Source organism: Microplitis demolitor, chromosome 9, assembly GCF_026212275.2.
Source record: "Microplitis demolitor isolate Queensland-Clemson2020A chromosome 9, iyMicDemo2.1a, whole genome shotgun sequence".
NCBI classification, from domain to species: Eukaryota; Metazoa; Arthropoda; class Insecta; order Hymenoptera; family Braconidae; genus Microplitis; species Microplitis demolitor.
Window position 1 is genome coordinate 557,272 of NC_068553.1, and position 20,048 is coordinate 577,319.

Sequence of the window (20,048 nt, forward strand, 5' to 3'; positions counted from 1 at the left end):
ATAATAATAATAATAATAGAAAACAATTTTCACTCGCGTAGACAGCAGACACTTTTTTAAATAAAAAATTAAAATAATAAATATAATAATCACTAAAAAATATTATTAATAACAAGGATTTATATATATGACGATAATAAAATATATATACATATATAGACGTACACATAAATATATGAAACGTACGCGACTAAGTACCTCGAGGTTATGAATCATTTTTTGTAATTACGCGTTTATTATATACGACTACGTCACAATAAAATAAAATAAAAATTCTCATTTTTTAAAAATTCAAAAAAAAAAAAAAAAAAAATTTCAAAATTTACAAAAAAAAATTTAATAACTCGAATAAAAAAATTTAAATTAAAAAAAAAAAAATTATTTATAATTTTTAAATTTTCCCGCGGATTTAAAAATTAAATCTGCGCATGCGCAGTAATAGAATTTGTTTTTTTTTTCTCAGTAATAAATGGCGGGATTTGCTAACGGACATACGCACGCGCACACGATTAAAAAGTGTCAGATTACACCCTCTCCTACCCTCGTACACTTTTACACACACGCACACACGCGCGCACATTAAAACCCTTTGTCTTCTTGTCCTTTGTAACAACTCGAGCACGAGCACGAACACGCGAGGTCTTTTCATTCTTACCGGAATTTTCATCCCGATAACATCTAATTTATTTTTTCTTACGTAAAAAAAAGTTTAATTTAAATTTTCGAAAATTTAAAACCCTAGTAATTTATATAATTAATTACGAGTTAACTATTAATAAATAAGTAATTATTTAAAATTTAAATTTATTTAATAATTTAAATAACAGACGCGCGTTTATTTTTTTTGGTAAGTAACAAAAAAAAGAATTAAATATTTAACCTTTCTTTTTTTTTTTTTTTAAAAATTGATTATTATTAATAATTAGTAATTTGTTTAATTAAATAATTATTAATTTCTAATTAAAGTGTTCGCGTTTTTCATAAAAATTTTTTTTGCCGGCATTTTGTTGGTAAAAAAAAAAAGGAATTGTGATTTTTTTTTATTTAATTAGGAATTTTTTTATTCAATTAATTAAGTATTTAATTAAATTATTGGTAATTAATTTAATTATTGCGATTCAGTGAAAAAATTGTAGAATTTTTTTTAATAGAAATTTTCGCCGCCATTTTGTTTCTACGTTTTAAATTCTGTTAGTAATTTAAAAAAAATTTATTTTATTTTTTTCTAAGTTGATTAATTACGAAATTTAATTAATAATTTTAGTAAATTGTTTTTTATTTTTTAAATTCAAATTTTTTCTCACGATGTGAATTTTTTTTTTTTATAAATTTTAATTTTTTTTTAAATTAATGAATTAAATATTTAATTATTAAATTAATTATCAATTTTTTAATTAAGACAAAATTGATTAATTTATTTATTTTAACAAAAAATTTAAATTTATATTTTTTTTCCTTAAAAATTTTGCCGCAGATTTGTCCCTTTGTTTAAAAATTCACAAATAATAAAAAAAATATTCATTTTGTTTTAATTAGAAAGTTAATTACGTGATTTAATTAGTATTGATAATTTTAATAAATCAACGTTTGATTTTTTTTTAAATTCAAATTTTTCCCACCGGCCGCCAGTAAAAATTTTTTTTTTTATAAATTATTAGTAAATTTTAATTGAAAATAAATAAATTAAATTTTAGAATTTAAAAATTTTTTAAATTTGAATTTTTTCCCGCCATTTTGTTTTACTGCCACAAAAGTTTAAATTTCTAATAAAAAATTTCAATTTATTTTTCAAATTAAACTTTATAATTTTATTAATTAATTTCATAAATAAATTAATTAAAAAAATAATTAATTAATTAAAAATAATTAATTTTATTTACTGAAATTTAAAATAAAATTTTTTACGAAATTTCGAGAGAAATTTCTAGACGCGATTTAAGAAAAAAAAAAAAATAAAATAAAATGTAGATGAGAAAATTTTTTAAATGTATACAAATATATACATATATTTATATATATTATTATTGACTTTTAAGCTCAAGTTTGTTTTTTTTTTTTTTATTTTTACGAGCAGATTATCTTTTGTTCGGTATAGTTGCGTAGATTCTAGGGACTAAATTCTGAGAACTCGAGTTATTTATTTTACTTATATATATATACATATATATACATATTTTTTTTCTCTATGCATTCGATTCATTACCAAGTACTTGACTATTTACCAAAATAATAAAAAAAAAAAAATAAAAGTTTTTTCTTTAACTCTCGATATCTCGATGACTATGAAAAATAAATGCATGTTATATATATGAATTTTAAAGGAAATTTAATGCTCTACAAATTTTCTCTCATTAAAATTCATCGTAAATTCAATCGTTTAAAAGTTACAGTCATTTTAACTTTCGATCATTAACTTGTTTATGATCTTAATAATTAAATTTTTGCTATTCTCTTTAATTTACTGTATCTTTTAAACTATCGTTTCTACGATATTTTTTATAAGGACCAAACTTGTAGAAAATTTAATTTACAATAATTTTGGTCCTTATAAAAATTGTCATAGGATCGATAGTTCGAAAGTTATGGCTATTTTAATAAAATCACTTGAAATTTTTCAAAAATTTAATTCCAAATTTGAAATTTTGAATTTATCAATTTTTTCAAAGAGGCAAAAGTTACAGAAAATTAAATTTCCTTTCCAATGAGTACCCACAATGTCTATTGATCTCAAAATTTTTCTGCACAAAATTCCGCGGCAAAACGAAAAAATTCAAATTTTCAAATTTTTAGTTTACGAGTTTTTTCAAAGAGATAAAAAACATCAGAAATTAAATTTCCTCTCAAACGAGTACCCACATCATATATTTATTCCAACATTTTTTTTCAAAAAATCACCTGGTGAATTTTATTTTCCAGACTTAATTTCCATTCTGACAAAATGAGTGACTGGGGAACTCCGAGCAGCGTAAGTAATTTCCCCTTCTCCTTTTCCACAATAAAACAATTTTCTAAAAAAATTCAATTCCAGAACTCAGACGGTCGCGACTACGGACGGGGCCGCGGCTTCAAGTTATCAGACGACTTCTCAAATCCTGGACAAAATGACCAGGGAGCATCAGACTGGGGAACAGGAACCGCCGATCAAACCTCCGGATCCACTGACTGGGGAACCGGAAATCAAACCAATGGATCCACTGAATGGGGAACCGAAAATCAAACCAACGGTTCCACTGAATGGGGCCAATCAAACGACACCAACGACTACTCCAATGATAACGAAAACTCCGAAGACCGTGGCAGAGGTCGCGGACGTGGCCGCGGTCGCGGTCGTGGTCGCGGAGGCCGAGACGGAGGTCGGGATCGTCACGATCAAGACAACAACGAAGGCCGCGATGACTTCACTTCCAGTGATCCTCCAGAAGACGGCGAAGAGAAAAAACCTCCAGTAACTTACATCCCCCCGGAGCGCAACCTCGACGACGACGAAATCTTCAACACCAACGTCTCCGCGGGCATCAACTTCGACAAGTACGACTCCATCGACTGCAAAGTAACCGGGGACGCAGTCCCATCTCCAATCGTCGCCTTCGACTCTCTAAAATTACGCAGCGCCCTGATGACCAACATCGGCAAGTCCAACTACAAGAAACCGACACCCGTTCAGAAGCACGCGATCCCCATCATCCTCGAGGGTCGCGACCTCATGGCCTGTGCACAGACAGGAAGTGGAAAAACTGCTGCCTATTTGATCCCCATCGTCCATCGTCTGCTGGAAGACAACCAGGAGTTGAAGTTAATTGACCGTGGGTGCGAGCCCCAGGTGGTTATCATGGCTCCCACTAGGGAACTGGTCACCCAGATCTGCTGGGAAGCCGAGAAATTTTCCAAGGACACGATCCTGAGGTGCGTCGCCTGTTACGGGGGAGTCAAACCCATGCACCAGGCGGACCAACTGCGCAAGGGCGCGCACATCGTCGTCGCAACTCCAGGAAGACTTAATGACTTTGTCAAGGGTGGGAGGATCAGTTTTAGCAGCGTGAGGTTCATGGTCCTGGACGAGGCCGACCGGATGCTGGACTCTGGGTTCAGGTCAGCCATGGAAGAAATTCTCGAGCATGAGCAGATGACTTCCAAGGAGGAACGGGTGACGTTGATGTTCAGCGCGACCTTCAGTGGGGAAGTCCAAGAATTGGCGCGAAAATATTTGAATAATTATTTGTTCCTGACGGTGGGAATTGTTGGTGGCGCATGCGCTGACGTGGAGCAAATTATTTATGAGGTTCCGAAGAATGAGAAGAGGAAGAAACTTAAGGAATTGTTGGAGAGAGATGGAGGTCAGAGTCTTAAGGTCAAGACTATTATTTTTGTGGAGACCAAGAAGACTGCGGACTTCATTGCTGCGTATATGAGCGACATCTCGTTTCCGTCGACGAGCATCCATGGGGACAGAGAGCAGAGGGAGAGAGAAATCGCGCTGGCGGACTTCCGATCGGGAAAAATGCCGATACTGGTCGCGACTTCGGTCGCTGCGAGGGGGCTGGATATCAAGAATGTCGCGCATGTCATTAATTATGACCTGCCCAAGTGCATTGATGATTATGTGCACAGGATTGGAAGAACTGGGCGAGTCGGGAACAGGGGCAAGGCCACGAGTTTCTACAACCCGGACTCGGATCAAGGGCTGGTTCCGGATCTGGTCAAGGTGCTGACTCAGGCGGGACAGGAGATCCCGGAGTTCTTTAATGTTGGGGGAGGATTCGATGCTGGGCTGGCCAGCAGCTTCGGTGGTCAAGATATTAGAGATGTGAGGAATTTTTAAATTTTGTTTTTATGGGGAATTTTTAAAATTTGAATTTTTTATTTTTAAGTTTTAATTGATGGTTTTTTTTGGGGGGAATTTTGAACGTTAAGATTTTTTAATTTGACTAATTTTTATTTTTATGGGGAATTTTTGAAAATTTTAATTTTTGAATTTTGAGTGAATTTTTCTACAAAATTTAGGTTTTTTGGTTGGATTTAATTATTAATATTTTTTAAAATTTTGTTTTATGGGGGATTTTTAAAATTCGAATTTTTTTATTTTTAAGTTTTAAATTGATGGTTTTTTTTTATGGAGAATTTTGAAAGTTAAAATTTTTTTAATTTGACTAATTTTTATTTTTATGGGGAATTTTTGAAAATTTTTATTTTTGAATTTTGAGTGAATTTTTCTACAAAATTTAGATTTTTTGGTTGGATTTAATTATTAATATTTTTTAAAATTTTGTTTTATGGGGAATTTTTAAATTTAAATTTTTTATTTTTGAGTATTAAATTGATGGTTTTTTTTATGGAGAATTTTGAAAGTTAAGATTTTTTTAATTTGACTAATTACAATTTTTATTTTTATGGGGAATTGTTTAAATTTGGATTTTTTTATTTTTAAGTTTTAAATTGATGGTTTTTTTATGGGGAATTTTAAAAGTTAAGATTTTTTTAATTTGATTAATTTAAATTATTATTGTATGGGGAATTTTTAAAATTTGGGTTTTTTTTATTTTTAAGTTTCAAGTTGATTTTTTTATGGGGAATTTTGAAAGTTGAGATTTTTTATAATTCACCGATATTTTTATTTTTATGGGAAATTTTTGAAAATTTTTATTTTTAGATTTTGATTGAATTTTTCTACGAAATTTAGATTTTTTGGTTGGGTTTAATCATTAATTTATAAAATTATATAATTATTAATTATTTAAAATTTTGTTTTATGAGGAATTTTGAAAATTTGAATTTATGCACTTGAATTTTTATTGAAAGTTTTTACAAAATTTAGATTTTTGTGACTGATTTTAATTGTTCATATTTTTTTTCCAATTTTTACTGTATGGGGAATTTTTTAAATTTTAATTTTTTATTTTTGAATTTTTAGTTGATGTTTTTTTTATGGGGAATTTTAAAAGTTTAGATTTTTTTCATTTGACTGATATTGTAATTTCTTTTTTTATGGAAATTTTTAAAATTTGAATTTTTCTAGTTCGACAAATATTTCAATTTTCTATTTTATCGGGAATTTTAGAAATTGAAATTTTTTCTGAGACTTAAAATAAAGTTTCAATTTCTCTAAGCTCTCAATTCTAAATTTTTTGATTTTGCTGAAAATTTTAAATTTCAAATTTTTATGGGGAATTTTAAAAATTCAAATTTTTACAAAATTTCAAATACAAATTTTCTTAGAATTCCACTTTCACTTAGAATTTCCCGAACAAAAAATTTTTTTTAAATTCAAATTTTTGGCGGGCTTTATTATTTTTTTAATTCCAAAATTAATTAAAAATTTTGATTTTTTTTTTTTTTTGTTTTTCCAGAACTACAATCAGCCTGCCGACACTGAAGCCAGCGAGACCTGGTAATCGTACCCAAAAAAACATTTCATTTATTTTTCTTTAATTATTCACTCACAAAAAAAAAAAAAAAAAAAAAAAAAAATCGGATGTTTTTTATTCCCGATCGTAATTTTTTTTTTTTTTTACATCGCGGTATCGCTGCTTAATTAAAATACTCACTCATTACTTAATTATTTTCTCAAAAAAAAAATCAAAAAAATTTTTTTTTACTTAAAAAAAAAAAAAAATCAAATTCAAAAAATTTTTCATTTTATTGTTTTTCATTTTCTTCTTTTGAAATAAAAACAAAATCATTGACGATAAATGATACTAAATAATTAATCATTAATTTAGAAAAGTAATTAGCATTAAAAAGATAATTATATTTATTACTTGACATTATAATAAATGATTGGATAAATAAATCATTAAAAAATTAATGATTGCCATGACAATAAAAAATGTAAAATGTTAATTATAATGATAAATAAAAAATATAAAATGAAAAATTAATGAGTAAATTAATTATGATTAAAATAAAACTTACCGTCGTCGTCAACGAGATGCATCAGCTGTAAATCCGGATCGAGGAGGTTCGAAAAGAGGCCGTCGGTTTGGTTGAGGGTCCCCTCGGAGGAAAGAGGGTTGTGGGGGTAGTGAGAGTAGTTCATGTCGTGGGGCTCGGTCTTGTAGGACCCATTTGTTGTGTCAGTCCCAATTGGCTCGGAACTGTTGGTCAGGTTCATGGAGGTCGCAACTGCCGATCCCAAATTCGATGGTCCTGAAAAAAGATTTAATTTTTTAGAAAATTTCACTCCTTTTGGGCCTTGTACATTTTGGGCCTTATTCACTTTTGGGACTTGTAAATTTGGTTCTTGTATGCGTTGGATATCGATTTGTTTTGGGATTTGTGTACTTTTTTGGGACTTAAAAATTTGGGCCTGAATTATTTTTGGGTCTTATGGATTTATAAATTTGTTTTTTTAAGCTGCCTTAATATTTTTAATTTTTTAATTAGGCCTTCTAAAGAGTTTGAATTATTTATCATTGGGCCTTGTACATTTTTGGGACTTGTATATTTGGGTCTTATAAATTTATAATTTTATTTTATGAACTTCTTTAATATATTTAAGCCTAGTAATTTTGTTGTTGGGGTTTATAAATATTTTTGGGACTTATTTATTACGGGGACTTAAAATTTTTGGGACTTGAATTTTTGGGTTCTGTGGCTTTGTAATTTGATTTTTGAGTCGCTTTAATACTCTTGTCTTGCAATTTTTAATTGGGCCTTATAAATATTTTTGGGACTTATTGGGTCTCATATTATTTTTTGTCTAGGAAAAGTTTTAATTGTTTCAAATTTTATTCTGGTTCATTTTGGGCCTTATAACTTTGTACTTTCTAAACTGCTTATATTTTAAGTCTAGTAATTTATAGAATTGGGCCTTATAATTATCTTTTTTTTTTTTTTAATAAAAAAATGATCTTACCAATATTTTGAAAAGGCCCCGTGGAATTATAGTCACCGACAGGTAGAGGTAAAGTTGCATTATTAAGAACAACATTACGCTGCATGTCATAATGATGCGTTGAATTTAAACCGTGTCCTGGGTAACCTGGATGGGATGGATGTCCAAAATCCGTCGCACCAGGAAATGATAGGAATAAATCCGTTGTCCATCTTTGGTCCCCGCCCATTCGTCGGCCATATGCAACTTGACTCTAAAAAAACAAAATCAAATTATTATTTCATAATTTAAAAAAAAAAACCGCGAAAATTCGCGAATTCAAAATTTTAATTTTTTAAAATTTATAACTCCGGTTCTAATAACCCCAGAGACTTTTTCTTGGTCTCAAAATTTACTTCAATCCCTCCTCTATACACATGTACATTTTTATTTATTAATCTCCGTTAGCTTCCGAGTTTCAAATTTTTAAAAAATTCCCGCCAAATATAAACCGCGAATTTAAAATTTAAATTTCAAAAATTCATAACTCCGGTTCTAATTACTCTAGAGCCTCCTTCTTGGTCTCAAAATTTCCTCCATTCCTCCCACTATAACCACATAAATCATCATATCTTAATCTCCCATAGCCTCGCCGCTAAAAATTTTCAAAAAAACCGCGCGAAAACCGCGAATTTGAATTTCAAATTTAAACCGCGAATTACTAACTCCCGCCTAAATTACTTCGTAGCCCCTTCTTAAAATAAAAAAATTTCCTTAATTTCCTCTATTCCACCCCCATAAAATTTATCCAACCAGATTAAACCCAAGCCCTAAGCCTCAAAAAAAAAAAAAAAACAACTCTCGGGTGGCCAAGTAAAAAATAATATTTCCTCAGTATAAATAATTCTAATTTAATCAGACAGATCTAAGGACACCATAAGATTGTCAGGTGTCAAACATATATGTATAACATCGTTAAACTATTGTTACTATTATTATTATTAAATATCTTTTTAAAGTATCAGACTCCCGCTGATTGCGTGGGAGTTATTAATAGTCTGACAAAAATATATACATATATATATATATATTCATCAATCATATTTTTATTTAAATATATCAAAATTAACTTTTGTCATTGAAATTTCTTTTTTTTTTTTTTTTTCAAATGGAAAAAAAAAAAAAAAAAAAAAAAAATACCGTAATGTAAAAAAAAAAAAAAATAATAATAATAATGATAATAATAAAATGCAATTGCATCTGTCGTGCTGAGGTGATGATGCATTTAAATAGATTTTTTTTTTTATTTTAAATTTCTATTGCTGTCAGGCTGCCATATGGCGAATGTTCGCGGATTCGCGCAAGTGTAATTTCATTTTTCATTTTTATATCTTATTTTATTATTATTGTTGTTGTTATTAATGTAGCTGTAAATAACGTATGTAGATATGTAGGACGAGAAATATTTCAATGATAAATATTTATGTATTCTTGTGGATAGGGGAAATGAATTGTAATTAGTAATGGGGTTATTGGGTTGGTTGAGATTTAGAGACGGTATGGAAATTATTTTTAGCGAGGAGGCTGCTGGAGATTAAGGAGTGGGAATTTCGGAGGTTGTAGAGGATTTGGAGAAAATTTTGAGACTAAGGAGAAGTCTCTGGGGTAATTGGGACCGGAGTTATGAATTTTTGCAATTTAAATTTTGAATTTGAAAAATTTCGCGGGTTTTTTTTTGGCGGGAATTTTTTAAAAATTTTTAGCTATGAGGTAATTGAAGATTAAGGAATCAAAATTTAGAGGAGTATAGGGGAAGGATTGAAGAAAATTTTGAGACCAAGAAGAAGTCTCTGTGGTAATTAGGGCCAGAGATATGAATTTTTGAAATTTGAATTTTAAATTTACAAAATTTCGCGGGTTTTTTTGATAGAATTTTTAAAAATTTCTAGCTCTGGGGCTACTGGAGATTAAGGAATAAAAATTTACAAGTTTATAGAGGAAGGATCAAAGAAAATTTCAAGACCAAGAACAAGTCTCTGGGGTAATTAGAACCAGAGTAATTAATTTTTAAAATTTAACTTTTAAATCCGCGGATTTTTTCGGTTTTTTTTTTTTCGAATTTAAAAATGATCTTTTACCAGCGGCTATTAAAGATTAAGAAATAAAAATTTACCGAGTCATAGAGTCAGGATTGAAGAAAATTTTAAGCCTATGTAGAAGTCTCTGGGGTAATTAGGGCCAGAGAGATCAATTTTTGAAATTTGAATTTAAAATTTACAAAATTTCGCGGGTTTTTTTGGCGGGAATTTTTTAAAAATTTGTAGCTATGAGGTGATTGAAGATTAAGGAATCAAAATTTAGAGGTGTATAGGGGAAGGATTGAAGGAAATTTTAAGACCAAGAAGAAGTCTCTGGGGTAATTAGGGCCGGAGTTATGAATTATTAAAAAATGTAAATAAAAAAAAACAAATAAATTTTCCTGTTTGCGTTTGAGATTTTGATCTTTCGATTGATAAATACCGTGTGAAAGATAATATCCATCGAATAATATTATCATTGATAACTAAGTAAGCTAGTGTAGAGTAATAATATTTTTTCTTCGCGTTAAGAAAACACTCGGTGACTTTACTAAAATACTAAACGAGAATAGAACCACGTGTGCTCGTATGTGCGTGTGGGTGATGTGAGTCTTGATACGGGTGACAAGTTGATCGATGTTGACAACAAGTGTAACATCATAAAGGGGCTCCGTTGGATTACCTGGCTAGAGATTTTAGATATTTTCGGATTGTCACCTGGACAAATATAACAAGTGCGTCGCTCTCACGCTTCGTTTTTTTTTATTGCTACTAGTATTGTAACCTATTAAATTAACCGTTTACTTGTCATCTTTATTTTCATTTTTTTTTATTTGAATAATTAGCGGGAAAATTTGAAATTTTTATATTGGAACGTTAACTTTGAAAATTTATTTCGCTGGCCCCAATCACCCCAGAGACTTGTTCTTGGTCTTGAAACTTTCTTTGATCCTTCCTCTATAAACGTGTAAATTTTCATTTCTTAATCTCCACTAGCCCCAGAGCTACGAATTTTTAAAACTTCTATCAAAAAAACCCGCGAAATTTTGTAAATTTAAAATTCAAATTTCAAAAATTCATATCTCTGGCCCTAATTACCCCAAAGACTTGTTCTTGGTCTTGAAATTTACTTCAATCCTTCCTCTACACACCTTTAAATTTTGATTCCTTAATCTTCAATCAACTCATAGCTACAAATTTTTAAAAAATTCCCGCCAAAAAAAAACCGCGAAATTTTGTAAATTTAAAATTTAAATTTCAAAAATTCATATCTCTGGCCCTAATTACCCCAGAGACTTGTTCTTGGTCTTAAAATTTTGTTCAATCCTTACTCTATGACGGAGTAAATTTTTATCTCTCAATCTCCAGTAGCTTTAAAGATACAAAATTTTAAAAATTCCCGGAAAAAACCGCGAATTTGAAATTTAAATTTCAAAAATTCATAACTCTGCTTCTAATTGCTCTAGAGACTTCTTCTTGGTCTCAAAATTTACTTCAATCTTCCTTCTATAACCGTGTAAATTTTCATTTTCTAATCAGCGGTAACCTCAAAGCTATAAATTTTCAAAAATAAAAAATTAAAAACCCGCGAAATCCGCGAATTCAAAATTCAAATTTAAAAAATTCATAACTTCTATTCTAATTACCCTAGCGACTCGTTCTTGATCTCAAAATTTTCTACACTTCTACCTCTATACACCTCGAAATTTTAATTTCTTAATCTCCCATAGTCAGTTTCGTAAAAAAATTTACTTTCCAAATCTCAAGCTCTCAATTCCAATCACAATCACATTGATAATAATAATAATCATTTAAAAATTTTCTAAGTACCATCTGCTATCACAACATACATCTACCGTTTGATGGCCTTAAATAATGTCCATTTTCTCTTTTTTTTTTCTGTCTTTTTTACCCACAAGTGCTTCCTACTCCGTAAATCATCACAGCTAAAAACTATATATATATATATATATATCATCAATTTATTAACAATATTTTTTTTATAGAAAATTTTCTATTGAATAATTTATCAAAAATTTCTTATATATATATATATATATATATTTATTTATTTTACACATATTTAACTTGACACTTTGACGTATCTGTCAATCGCTAGTTGACTAAAATATATATATATATATATATATATATATATATATATATATATATATGAAATTCGTGAGAAAGGTCAATTTTTAGCATAAGAAGTCAAGGACTTTATATATATATATATATATATATATATATATATATATATATATATATATATATATATTTAATAAAAAAAAAAATTGAACAATTTCCTTGAGGCGAGAAAACGCGGCAGGACGTCAACATATGTTGGATTTATGTAGTGTGAAATGTATAATTCACTTATATATATGTATATATATTTATATGACATATTTTATATTGTTATATTAATAAATATATATATATTGTTTGATAAATAATAAAATAATTCCGGTAGAGGAGAAAATAATTTAATATAGAGGAAAAAAAATTAATATCTCGGTACCTATGGGTAGAAATTCAAAAGTTGAGGGGTCATTGGAATGGGAATTTAATCAGCTACAATTTTTGTAATAGATAAAAATTGCGTAGGAGTAATAGATTAGAAGATATGACTCATTTTTTGTGATAACAAATTTTGGATTTGAAAATTGGAGCTCAGCTGGTGACAATAAATTGTTTAGAGCTCTGTAACTTTGTACCTATTGGTTTTAGGGCATTTACCAAGAGGACCAAAGTTGTAGGAAATTAAATTTCCAACAATTTTGGTCCTGTGAAAAATTAGCCTACAAGTGGTTGGTTACGAATTATGGGGATTTGAAAAAAGCGGAGTATGAAATTTTGAATTTAAGATTTTTTTTCTTCAAAGTAATTTTTATTTTTCTTTGTTTGTTTTAAAAAGGGTCGAGAAATGTTTTAATAATTGGTAGTGATTTATTATGGTTGTGTGTGGGCCCTTTTATTTAATGGGACTTTGAGTAGAGAGCGAACTAACAAAAGGTTCTAGTGTTTAAAAATATATTACGTCTTCACGGAGTGTTAATATTTGTGTGCTGGGTTACAGTTGAGTGTACGATGTGTACGTTTGTCAAATAAAATTAAATACTCATATATTAATATATATAAATATATATTAATTATTATTTTAGAATTTTTTTAAATAAATTTTTTAGAGTTTCTGTCAACAGAAGCATTTTTCTAGAGTTTCCTTTGAGAAAATTTGAAAAAGTTGTAGGTCATTTTGTAGGGAATTTCATTAGCTACAAAATTTGTCTCGATGATTTTTTTGTAAAAAAATTATTTGAAGGTCAAAAGTCTAATTAAAGGTCAAGTAAAAAATTAAAAATTTTCTTTTTTAGGAATTTTTTTATTAAGGATTTTTTTTAAGAGAATCTATGGAAGGAATTTCAATAAATTATAGGTCATTTTGTAGGGAATTTCATTAGCTACAAAATTTGTCTCGATGATTTTTTTGTAAAAAAATTATTTGAAGGTCAAAAGTCTAATTAAAGGTCAAGTAAAAAATTTTACATTTTCTTTTTTAGGAATTTTTTTTTTAAGGATTTTTTTGACGGGAATCTATGGAGGGAATTTCAATAAATTATAGGTCATTTCGTAGGGAATTTCATTAGCTACAAAATTTGTCTCGATGATTTCTTTGTAAAAAATTATTTCGGGGTCAAAATTTCAATTAAAGGTCAAGTGAAAAATTTTACATTTTCTTTGTTAGGAATTTTCTTATTAAGGAATTTTTTTACGAGAATCTATAGAGGGAATTTCGTTAAATCATAGATCATTTTGTAGGGAATTTCATAAGCTACAAAATCCATCTATTCATAATTTAAAAAAAAATTTATTTCCCGGTCAAAATTTCAAAAATTCACTCCCTTTTTCCAAATTCCCCCCTAAATTTATTTGAAATTCCCTCAATTTTCTCCAGAACTTTCCCCTCTACATTTCCATCTTTTTTATCCCCCCTCCAAATCCTCCAATTTTCCTGAAATTTCCAAATAATTTTCCGAATTTTCCTGAAATTCCCAAATAATTTTCCGAATTTTCCAGTCGCAATTTTACTTTTTTTTTTTTTTCTAAAACCTCCATCATAATTTAAGACCCTAACTCATTTCTGTTGACAAATTACTGAGTTACGATCACAGAAAACTTCCGAAAATTTATTTCCATAACCAAACAATCGATTAATTTGTAAATAGTGACCGTAACCCACAAAGTAACCGCAGAAATTCACCAAAAACCATTGCCGTGACTAATCACTTGACTCTAGACTTCGGCGTCGCCAAAGTTACAAAAATTCAATAGATTTTATGTCTCCGTCAGTTTGACGCCGGGCTGAGGGCGAGACCGAAGTCACTTGAGGTTTGGGACCGATTAGGCCCCGGAATATTCGGCAGGTAGGAAATTTTCACAAGTGCTCAATTGTTCGGCAACATTTTGACAGGATCCTCGTCTACCTGCGGTTTAAAACTTGTAATTACCTGAATTACCGGTTTAACTATTCACCAAAATCGACAATTAGTTACTGAAAATTTTTTCAAGAAAATTTTCATTTCCAGGGGAATTCAAATTTTCCTTAAAAAAATTTTCTGGAAAAATTGAGGAGTTTTAGACTTTTTTTAAATTGAGGGAGTGGAAATTTGTCGGGAAAGTGGAGGTGGGTTGAAAAATTTTGAAGAAAATGGAAAATGTGAGGAAATTTTGAGCAGAGAAAATAGGAAAAGAAAATTTGGGAAATTTAATTTTGAATTTATGGGGTTTTATTTAAATTTGAAGGTTGGATAAATTTTTTAAAAATGAACCAATGGGTGAATTTTGTGGCTTATGAAATTCCGATAGAATGATAATAAAAAATTTTCATGGTTTTTTTGAAATTAAATTAAAATATTTATAAGAAAAAAAAATTTTTCATACAAACTATTTGATTTATTTTGTAGCTTATTAAATTCCCTGCGAAACGACCTATAATTTAATTAAATTCCTTCACTAGAACTTTTTCAAAAAAATTCCTAACCATAAAAAATGACTCCCTGAAATTTCCTCTGAAAATTTTAATTTTTCAATTCGAGCTTTGATCCCATTTTTGACCGTCAAATAATAGTTTTTTCAAAAAATCATTCGAATAAATCTTGTAGCTCATTAAATTCCCCACAAAATGACCTACAATGAAATTAAATTCCCTCCCTCGAAACTCCTCAAAAACCCTCCCATAGATAAAATTACATCCGAAAAAAAATCTTCTTAATTTTTCTTTTCCCAAAATTTAATTTTTTTTCCAAAAAACCGACTCAAGCACCTCGTCCCCTAAATTCCTGACTAAATTCCCTATACCATACTCCAAAATTTCCTCCCTGAAAATTCCCAACCATAAAAAATCCCCATAAATTATCTTCAAAAAATTTCCCTCTCCCCTTCGGCCTTTAATCCCATTTTTGACCTTCAAATAATTAATTTTTCAAAAAATCATTCAAATAAATCTTGTAGCTTATGAAATTCCCTACAAAATGACCTACAACTTTATACAATTAACTCCCGGGAAAGTAACGGAAAAAATTCCCAAAGATAAAAAAATCCATCCAAGAATTTCTCCTCCTCTTTTAATTTTCTCCCGACCTTTAATCAAACTTTTGACCTTCAAATAATTTTTTTTCAAAAAAATCTTTCAAACAAATCTTGTAGCCTATAAAATTCCCCACAAAATGACCTACAACAAATTTAAATTTCCTCCCTCCATCCTCTTGAAAAACCCTCACAAAGATAGAAACTCATCAAAGAACCTCAATTACCCTAAAATAATTTTGCAAAAACCATGGAATGAACCTAACGTACAATTTTCCTCACAAAATGACCTACTCACCTAACCTCACAAAAAACCATCCATCCTTCCCCTCCCCCTTAATCTTTTTTCAACAAAATATAACTAGAACAATAAAACTAAATAAAAAAAATCTAAAATAGTTATCGTGCAAATAATTATCATGCATATGATAGTCGTTAATCCTTACTCGCGTCTTCTGTCTCGCGACTCGCGATCTACAAGATATGTCATTAGGTTTAATAACTCCGAGGACATATATAATAATATCACAGCGACACATTTAATTGCTGAATTAAATTAATACATTAAATTATTTTTGCAAAACATTTCATATATTTCTTAACCTCGTCCTTAAAATCCTAGACCAGACAAAACGCGACTCGACTCCGGACAATTTGCAGAAAAAATTCTAAATTAAACCGTCGTCCCATTGAGTGTTGTGACGGCCGACGGCCATTACGTCACGTTACGTAACAAGATGGCGGACATTAATGGGAATGTAAAACATGTTATTTTTTGGTAACTCCTCTCTCACGCTACTGTCGTATTAACACTGACCTTACTCACCTTTAATTACTGCTCATATATATATTATATATTAATATACTCCACTTGTATTTTAATTATGTCATTACTATATTATATTTATGCTAGTATTTTTATTCACTTAATTGCTGATATTATTTTTCATTGAGAGCAAAAAAAAATGTAATTGACATGTTTGCTGTCAATTATTTTCGCATTAGAAGATTACGCTATTTTTTAATAAAATTTAATACGGGAGTTAAGTAGGTCATTTGCTGAAGAAATTTGTGGAGAAATTTTGTAAAATTTTTTCGGTTAATGGGAAATTTTGATTTATTTTTGGGGAAAAATTGAGATTTTTGAATGAAATGCTATCTTTGTAAGGGTTTTTGAAGAGGATGGAAGGAGGAAATTTAAATTCGTTGTAGGTCATTTTGTGGGGAATTTTATGAGCTACAAGATTTGTTCGAAAGATTTTTTTGAAAAAAAATTATTTGAAGGTCAAAAGTTTGATTAAAGGTCGGGAGAAAATTAAAAGAGGAGGAGAAATTCTTGGATGGATTTTTTTATCTTTGGGAATTTTTTTCGACACTTTCCCGGGAGTTAATTGTATAAAGTTGTAGGTCATTTTGTAGGGAATTTCATAAGCTACAAGATTTATTTGAATGATTTTTTGAAAAAATAATTATTTGAAAGTCAAAAATGGGATTAAAGGCCGAAGGAGAGAGGGAAATTTTTGGAAGATAATTTATGGGGATTTTTTATGGTTGGGAATTTTGGGGGAGGAAATTTTGGAGTATGGTATAGGGAATTTAGTCAGGATTTATGGGGCAAGGTCTTTGAGTCGGTTTTTTGGAAAAAAAATTAAATTTTGGGAAAAGAAAATTACGAGGATTTTTTTCGGATGTAATTTTATCTATGGGAGGGTTTTTGAGGAGTTTCGAGGGAGGGAATTTAATTTCATTGTAGGTCATTTTGTAGGGAATTTAATGAGCTACAAGATTTATTCGAATGATTTTTTGAAAAAACTATTATTTGACGGTCAAAAATGGGATCAAAGCTCGAATTGAAAAATTAAAATTTTCAGAGGAAATTTCAGGGAGTCATTTTTTATGGTTAGGAATTTTTTTGAAAAAGTTCTAGTGAGGGAATTTAATTAAATTATAGGTCGTTTCGCAGGGAATTTAATAAGCTAAAAAATAAATCAAATAGTTTGTATGAAAAATTTTTTTTTCCCATAAAAATATCAATTTAATGTCAAAAAAACCATGAAAATTTTTTATTATCATTCTATCGGAATTTTATAAGCTACAAGATTCACCTATTGGTTTATTTTTAAAAAATTTATCCAATCTTCAAATTTAAATAAAACCCCATAAATTCAAAATTAAATTTCCCAACTTTTCTTTTTATTTTCCTTCACAAAATTCTCTCACATTTTCCATTTTCTTTCAATTTTCAGTCTACTCACCCACACTTTCCCAAGAAAATCACAATTTCCACTTTTCACAAATTTTCCAACCTAAACCTCACAATTTTATCTCTCCCTCCACGATTTTCTTTTCCCAATTTTCCATTTTCCAAAAATTTTCTTTACCTGAATTAACCCCTCGTCTACTAAAAAACTCCAACATTCCACGTCCACGTGGCTCATAAGTTCTATTTTCCCATTGATTTTTCCTGTCACAAAAATGAATTTTCCACTTTTCCAATTTTCCACTCACAAAAAAAAATTATCTATCACCACAAAAAATTTTCACAAACACTAAAAAAAAAATGGAAAATTTCCGACTGATTTTTCCAACAATAAACCGGAAATTTTTCGGCAGAATTTTCCACAAAAAATTTTCCGGAAAATTCTTTTTTTTTTTTTAATTTAAGTTAAAGCGACTACAGAAAACGTGTCTAGAGACTCCTGAGAGTGAACTGACGTAAGTGAATGCATTGAATTTACAGAGACTGAGTAACAGTAGATTTTTCTTACCTACGTAAAGAGAAGGGGTTTCTTAACTTCCAATTGGTCTTTCAGCTTACACTACTGTTATTATTATCAATCCTACATCTGTGTACCCTTAAGTACCTCAATTACCTCTTTAATTACTAAAATATTAAAAAGAATTGTAATTATTTTAATAAAATAAATTTACTTTCAGCATAAAATCAAAAGTTTTATTTAAAACGACTGTAACTTTGTAAATATTGAATTTACGAGAATTTTCATTGATTTCTTTTTTGTAGAGCGGAAAATTTCTGACAAAAAATCTTAATGAAATTTTTTTCTGTTTTCATTATTTACAAAGATATGAGTGATTAAAGAAAATAGAAATTTTTAGATGACAATTGTGGGAAATTTGAAGTAAAGTTTTGGAAAAACGGCTGTAACTTTGTAAATATTGAGTTTAGAAAAATTTTTATTGACTACTTTTTTGTAGAGCGGAAAATTTCTGACAAAAAATCAGGAGAAAATTTTTTTTAATTTTCATTATTTACGGAGTTACAAGGGATGGAAGATAAAAATTGACGTCGGTTTTAATGTAAAGAGAATTATGAAGTTAAAAAATTTAGTAGTTGAGTAATTGAGTACTTAGAGGACTATCAGCTGTCACGGTAACGTATTTTAATGAGACATACGTATGATCTCATGCGTGGCATTTATTTCAGGCTCGAGAAGGCACAAAAGTGTCGAAAAAAATAATTATTTTGAAATTTTATTATTTTTCGGCTGCTGTTTATCGCCCGTTAAATTATCCCTGTTTTTTTAATTCACAGAAGTGTTTTGACATGTGTTGACACTCTAACGGTTTATTACTGTCCTTATTAACATTATTTTTTATTAAAATTTTTTTAATTTTAATTTTTTTGACACTTTTTACCTGGGGTTTTTCTTTTGACCTTTAATCGATCTTTTGACCTTCAAATAATAATTTTTTTAAAAAATCATTCGAATAAATCTTGTAGCTCATTAAATTCCTTACAAAATGACCTACAATGAAATTAAATTCCCTCCATCAAAACTCCTCAAAAACCCTCCCATAGATAAAATTACATCCGAAAAAAATCCTCTTAATTTTTCTTTTCCCAAAATTTAATTTTTTTTCCAAAAAACCGACTCAAGGACCTCGTCCCCTAAATTCCTGACTAAATTCCCTATACCATACTCCAAAATTTCCTCCCCCAAAATTCCTCACTACAAAAAATCCCCATAAATTATCTTCCAAACATTTCCCTCTCTCCTTCGGCCTTTAATCCAATTTTTGACCTTCAAATAATTATTTTTTCAAAAAATCATCCAAATAAATCTTGTAGCTTATGAAATTCCCTACAAAATGACCTACAACTTTATACAATTAACTCCCGGGAAAGTGACGGGAAAAATTCCCAAAGATAAAAAAATCCATCCAATAATTTCTCCTCCTCTTTTAATTTTCTCCCGACCTTTAATCCAACTTTTGACCTTCAAATAATTTTTTTCAAAAAAATCTTTCAAACAAATCTTGTAGCTTATAAAATTTCCCACAAAATGACCTACTGCATTTTCAAATTCCCCCAAAGGAAACTCCAGAAAATTGCTTTTATACAAAAATATATCTAAAAAAAAAAAAAAAAAAAAAAAAAAATTCCGAATTTCGTTAAAAAAAAATAAAATAAAAAAAAAAATGTCAACAAGTTCAAAGTCACTCAACAAAACCATAAAAACAATAATAATTACAATAAATATATTAATTACAATTAAAAAGAAAAAAATTTATAAAAAAAAAAAGAAAAAAAAAATTGCGTAATTTTCAATGAC

The 20,048-nt window shown here is 29.2% G+C and overlaps 2 protein-coding genes across 4 annotated transcripts in view; one reads left to right on the top strand and one right to left on the bottom strand.

Moving 5' to 3' along the window:
- LOC103579191 (endoplasmic reticulum membrane sensor NFE2L1) overlaps positions 1–20,048 on the bottom strand; it is a 65,671-nt gene that overhangs the window by 7,200 nt on the left and 38,423 nt on the right. For all 3 annotated transcript variants that reach the window (XM_014444834.2, XM_014444832.2, XM_014444833.2), the window contains 2 exons: positions 7,853–8,084; positions 6,910–7,143 (listed from right to left, as the gene is read on the bottom strand). In XM_014444834.2, the coding sequence (XP_014300320.1) occupies positions 6,910–7,143; positions 7,853–8,084 (466 nt within the window). The remainder of the gene's footprint in view (positions 1–6,909; positions 7,144–7,852; positions 8,085–20,048) is intronic.
- On the top strand, positions 587–6,767 carry LOC103579190 (ATP-dependent RNA helicase vasa). Its single transcript, XM_008560518.3, has 4 exons — positions 587–847; positions 2,917–2,965; positions 3,029–4,804; positions 6,345–6,767. The coding sequence occupies exons 2-4, from the start codon at positions 2,939–2,941 to the stop codon at positions 6,387–6,389; spliced, it is 1,848 nt and encodes a 615-aa protein (XP_008558740.1). The 5' UTR covers positions 587–847; positions 2,917–2,938; the 3' UTR covers positions 6,390–6,767.

What these genes read in the sequence shown, in the direction of transcription:
- LOC103579190 (XM_008560518.3), top strand. Translation starts at nt 2,939, where the DNA reads ATGAGTGACTGGGGAACTCCGAGCAGC. An exon ending in ACTGGGGAACTCCGAGCAGC is followed by an intron (nt 2,966 to 3,028) that starts GTAAGTAATTTC and finishes ATTCAATTCCAG; the next exon opens with AACTCAGACGGTCGCGACTA. An exon ending in GTGGTCAAGATATTAGAGAT is followed by an intron (nt 4,805 to 6,344) that starts GTGAGGAATTTT and finishes TTGTTTTTCCAG; the next exon opens with AACTACAATCAGCCTGCCGA.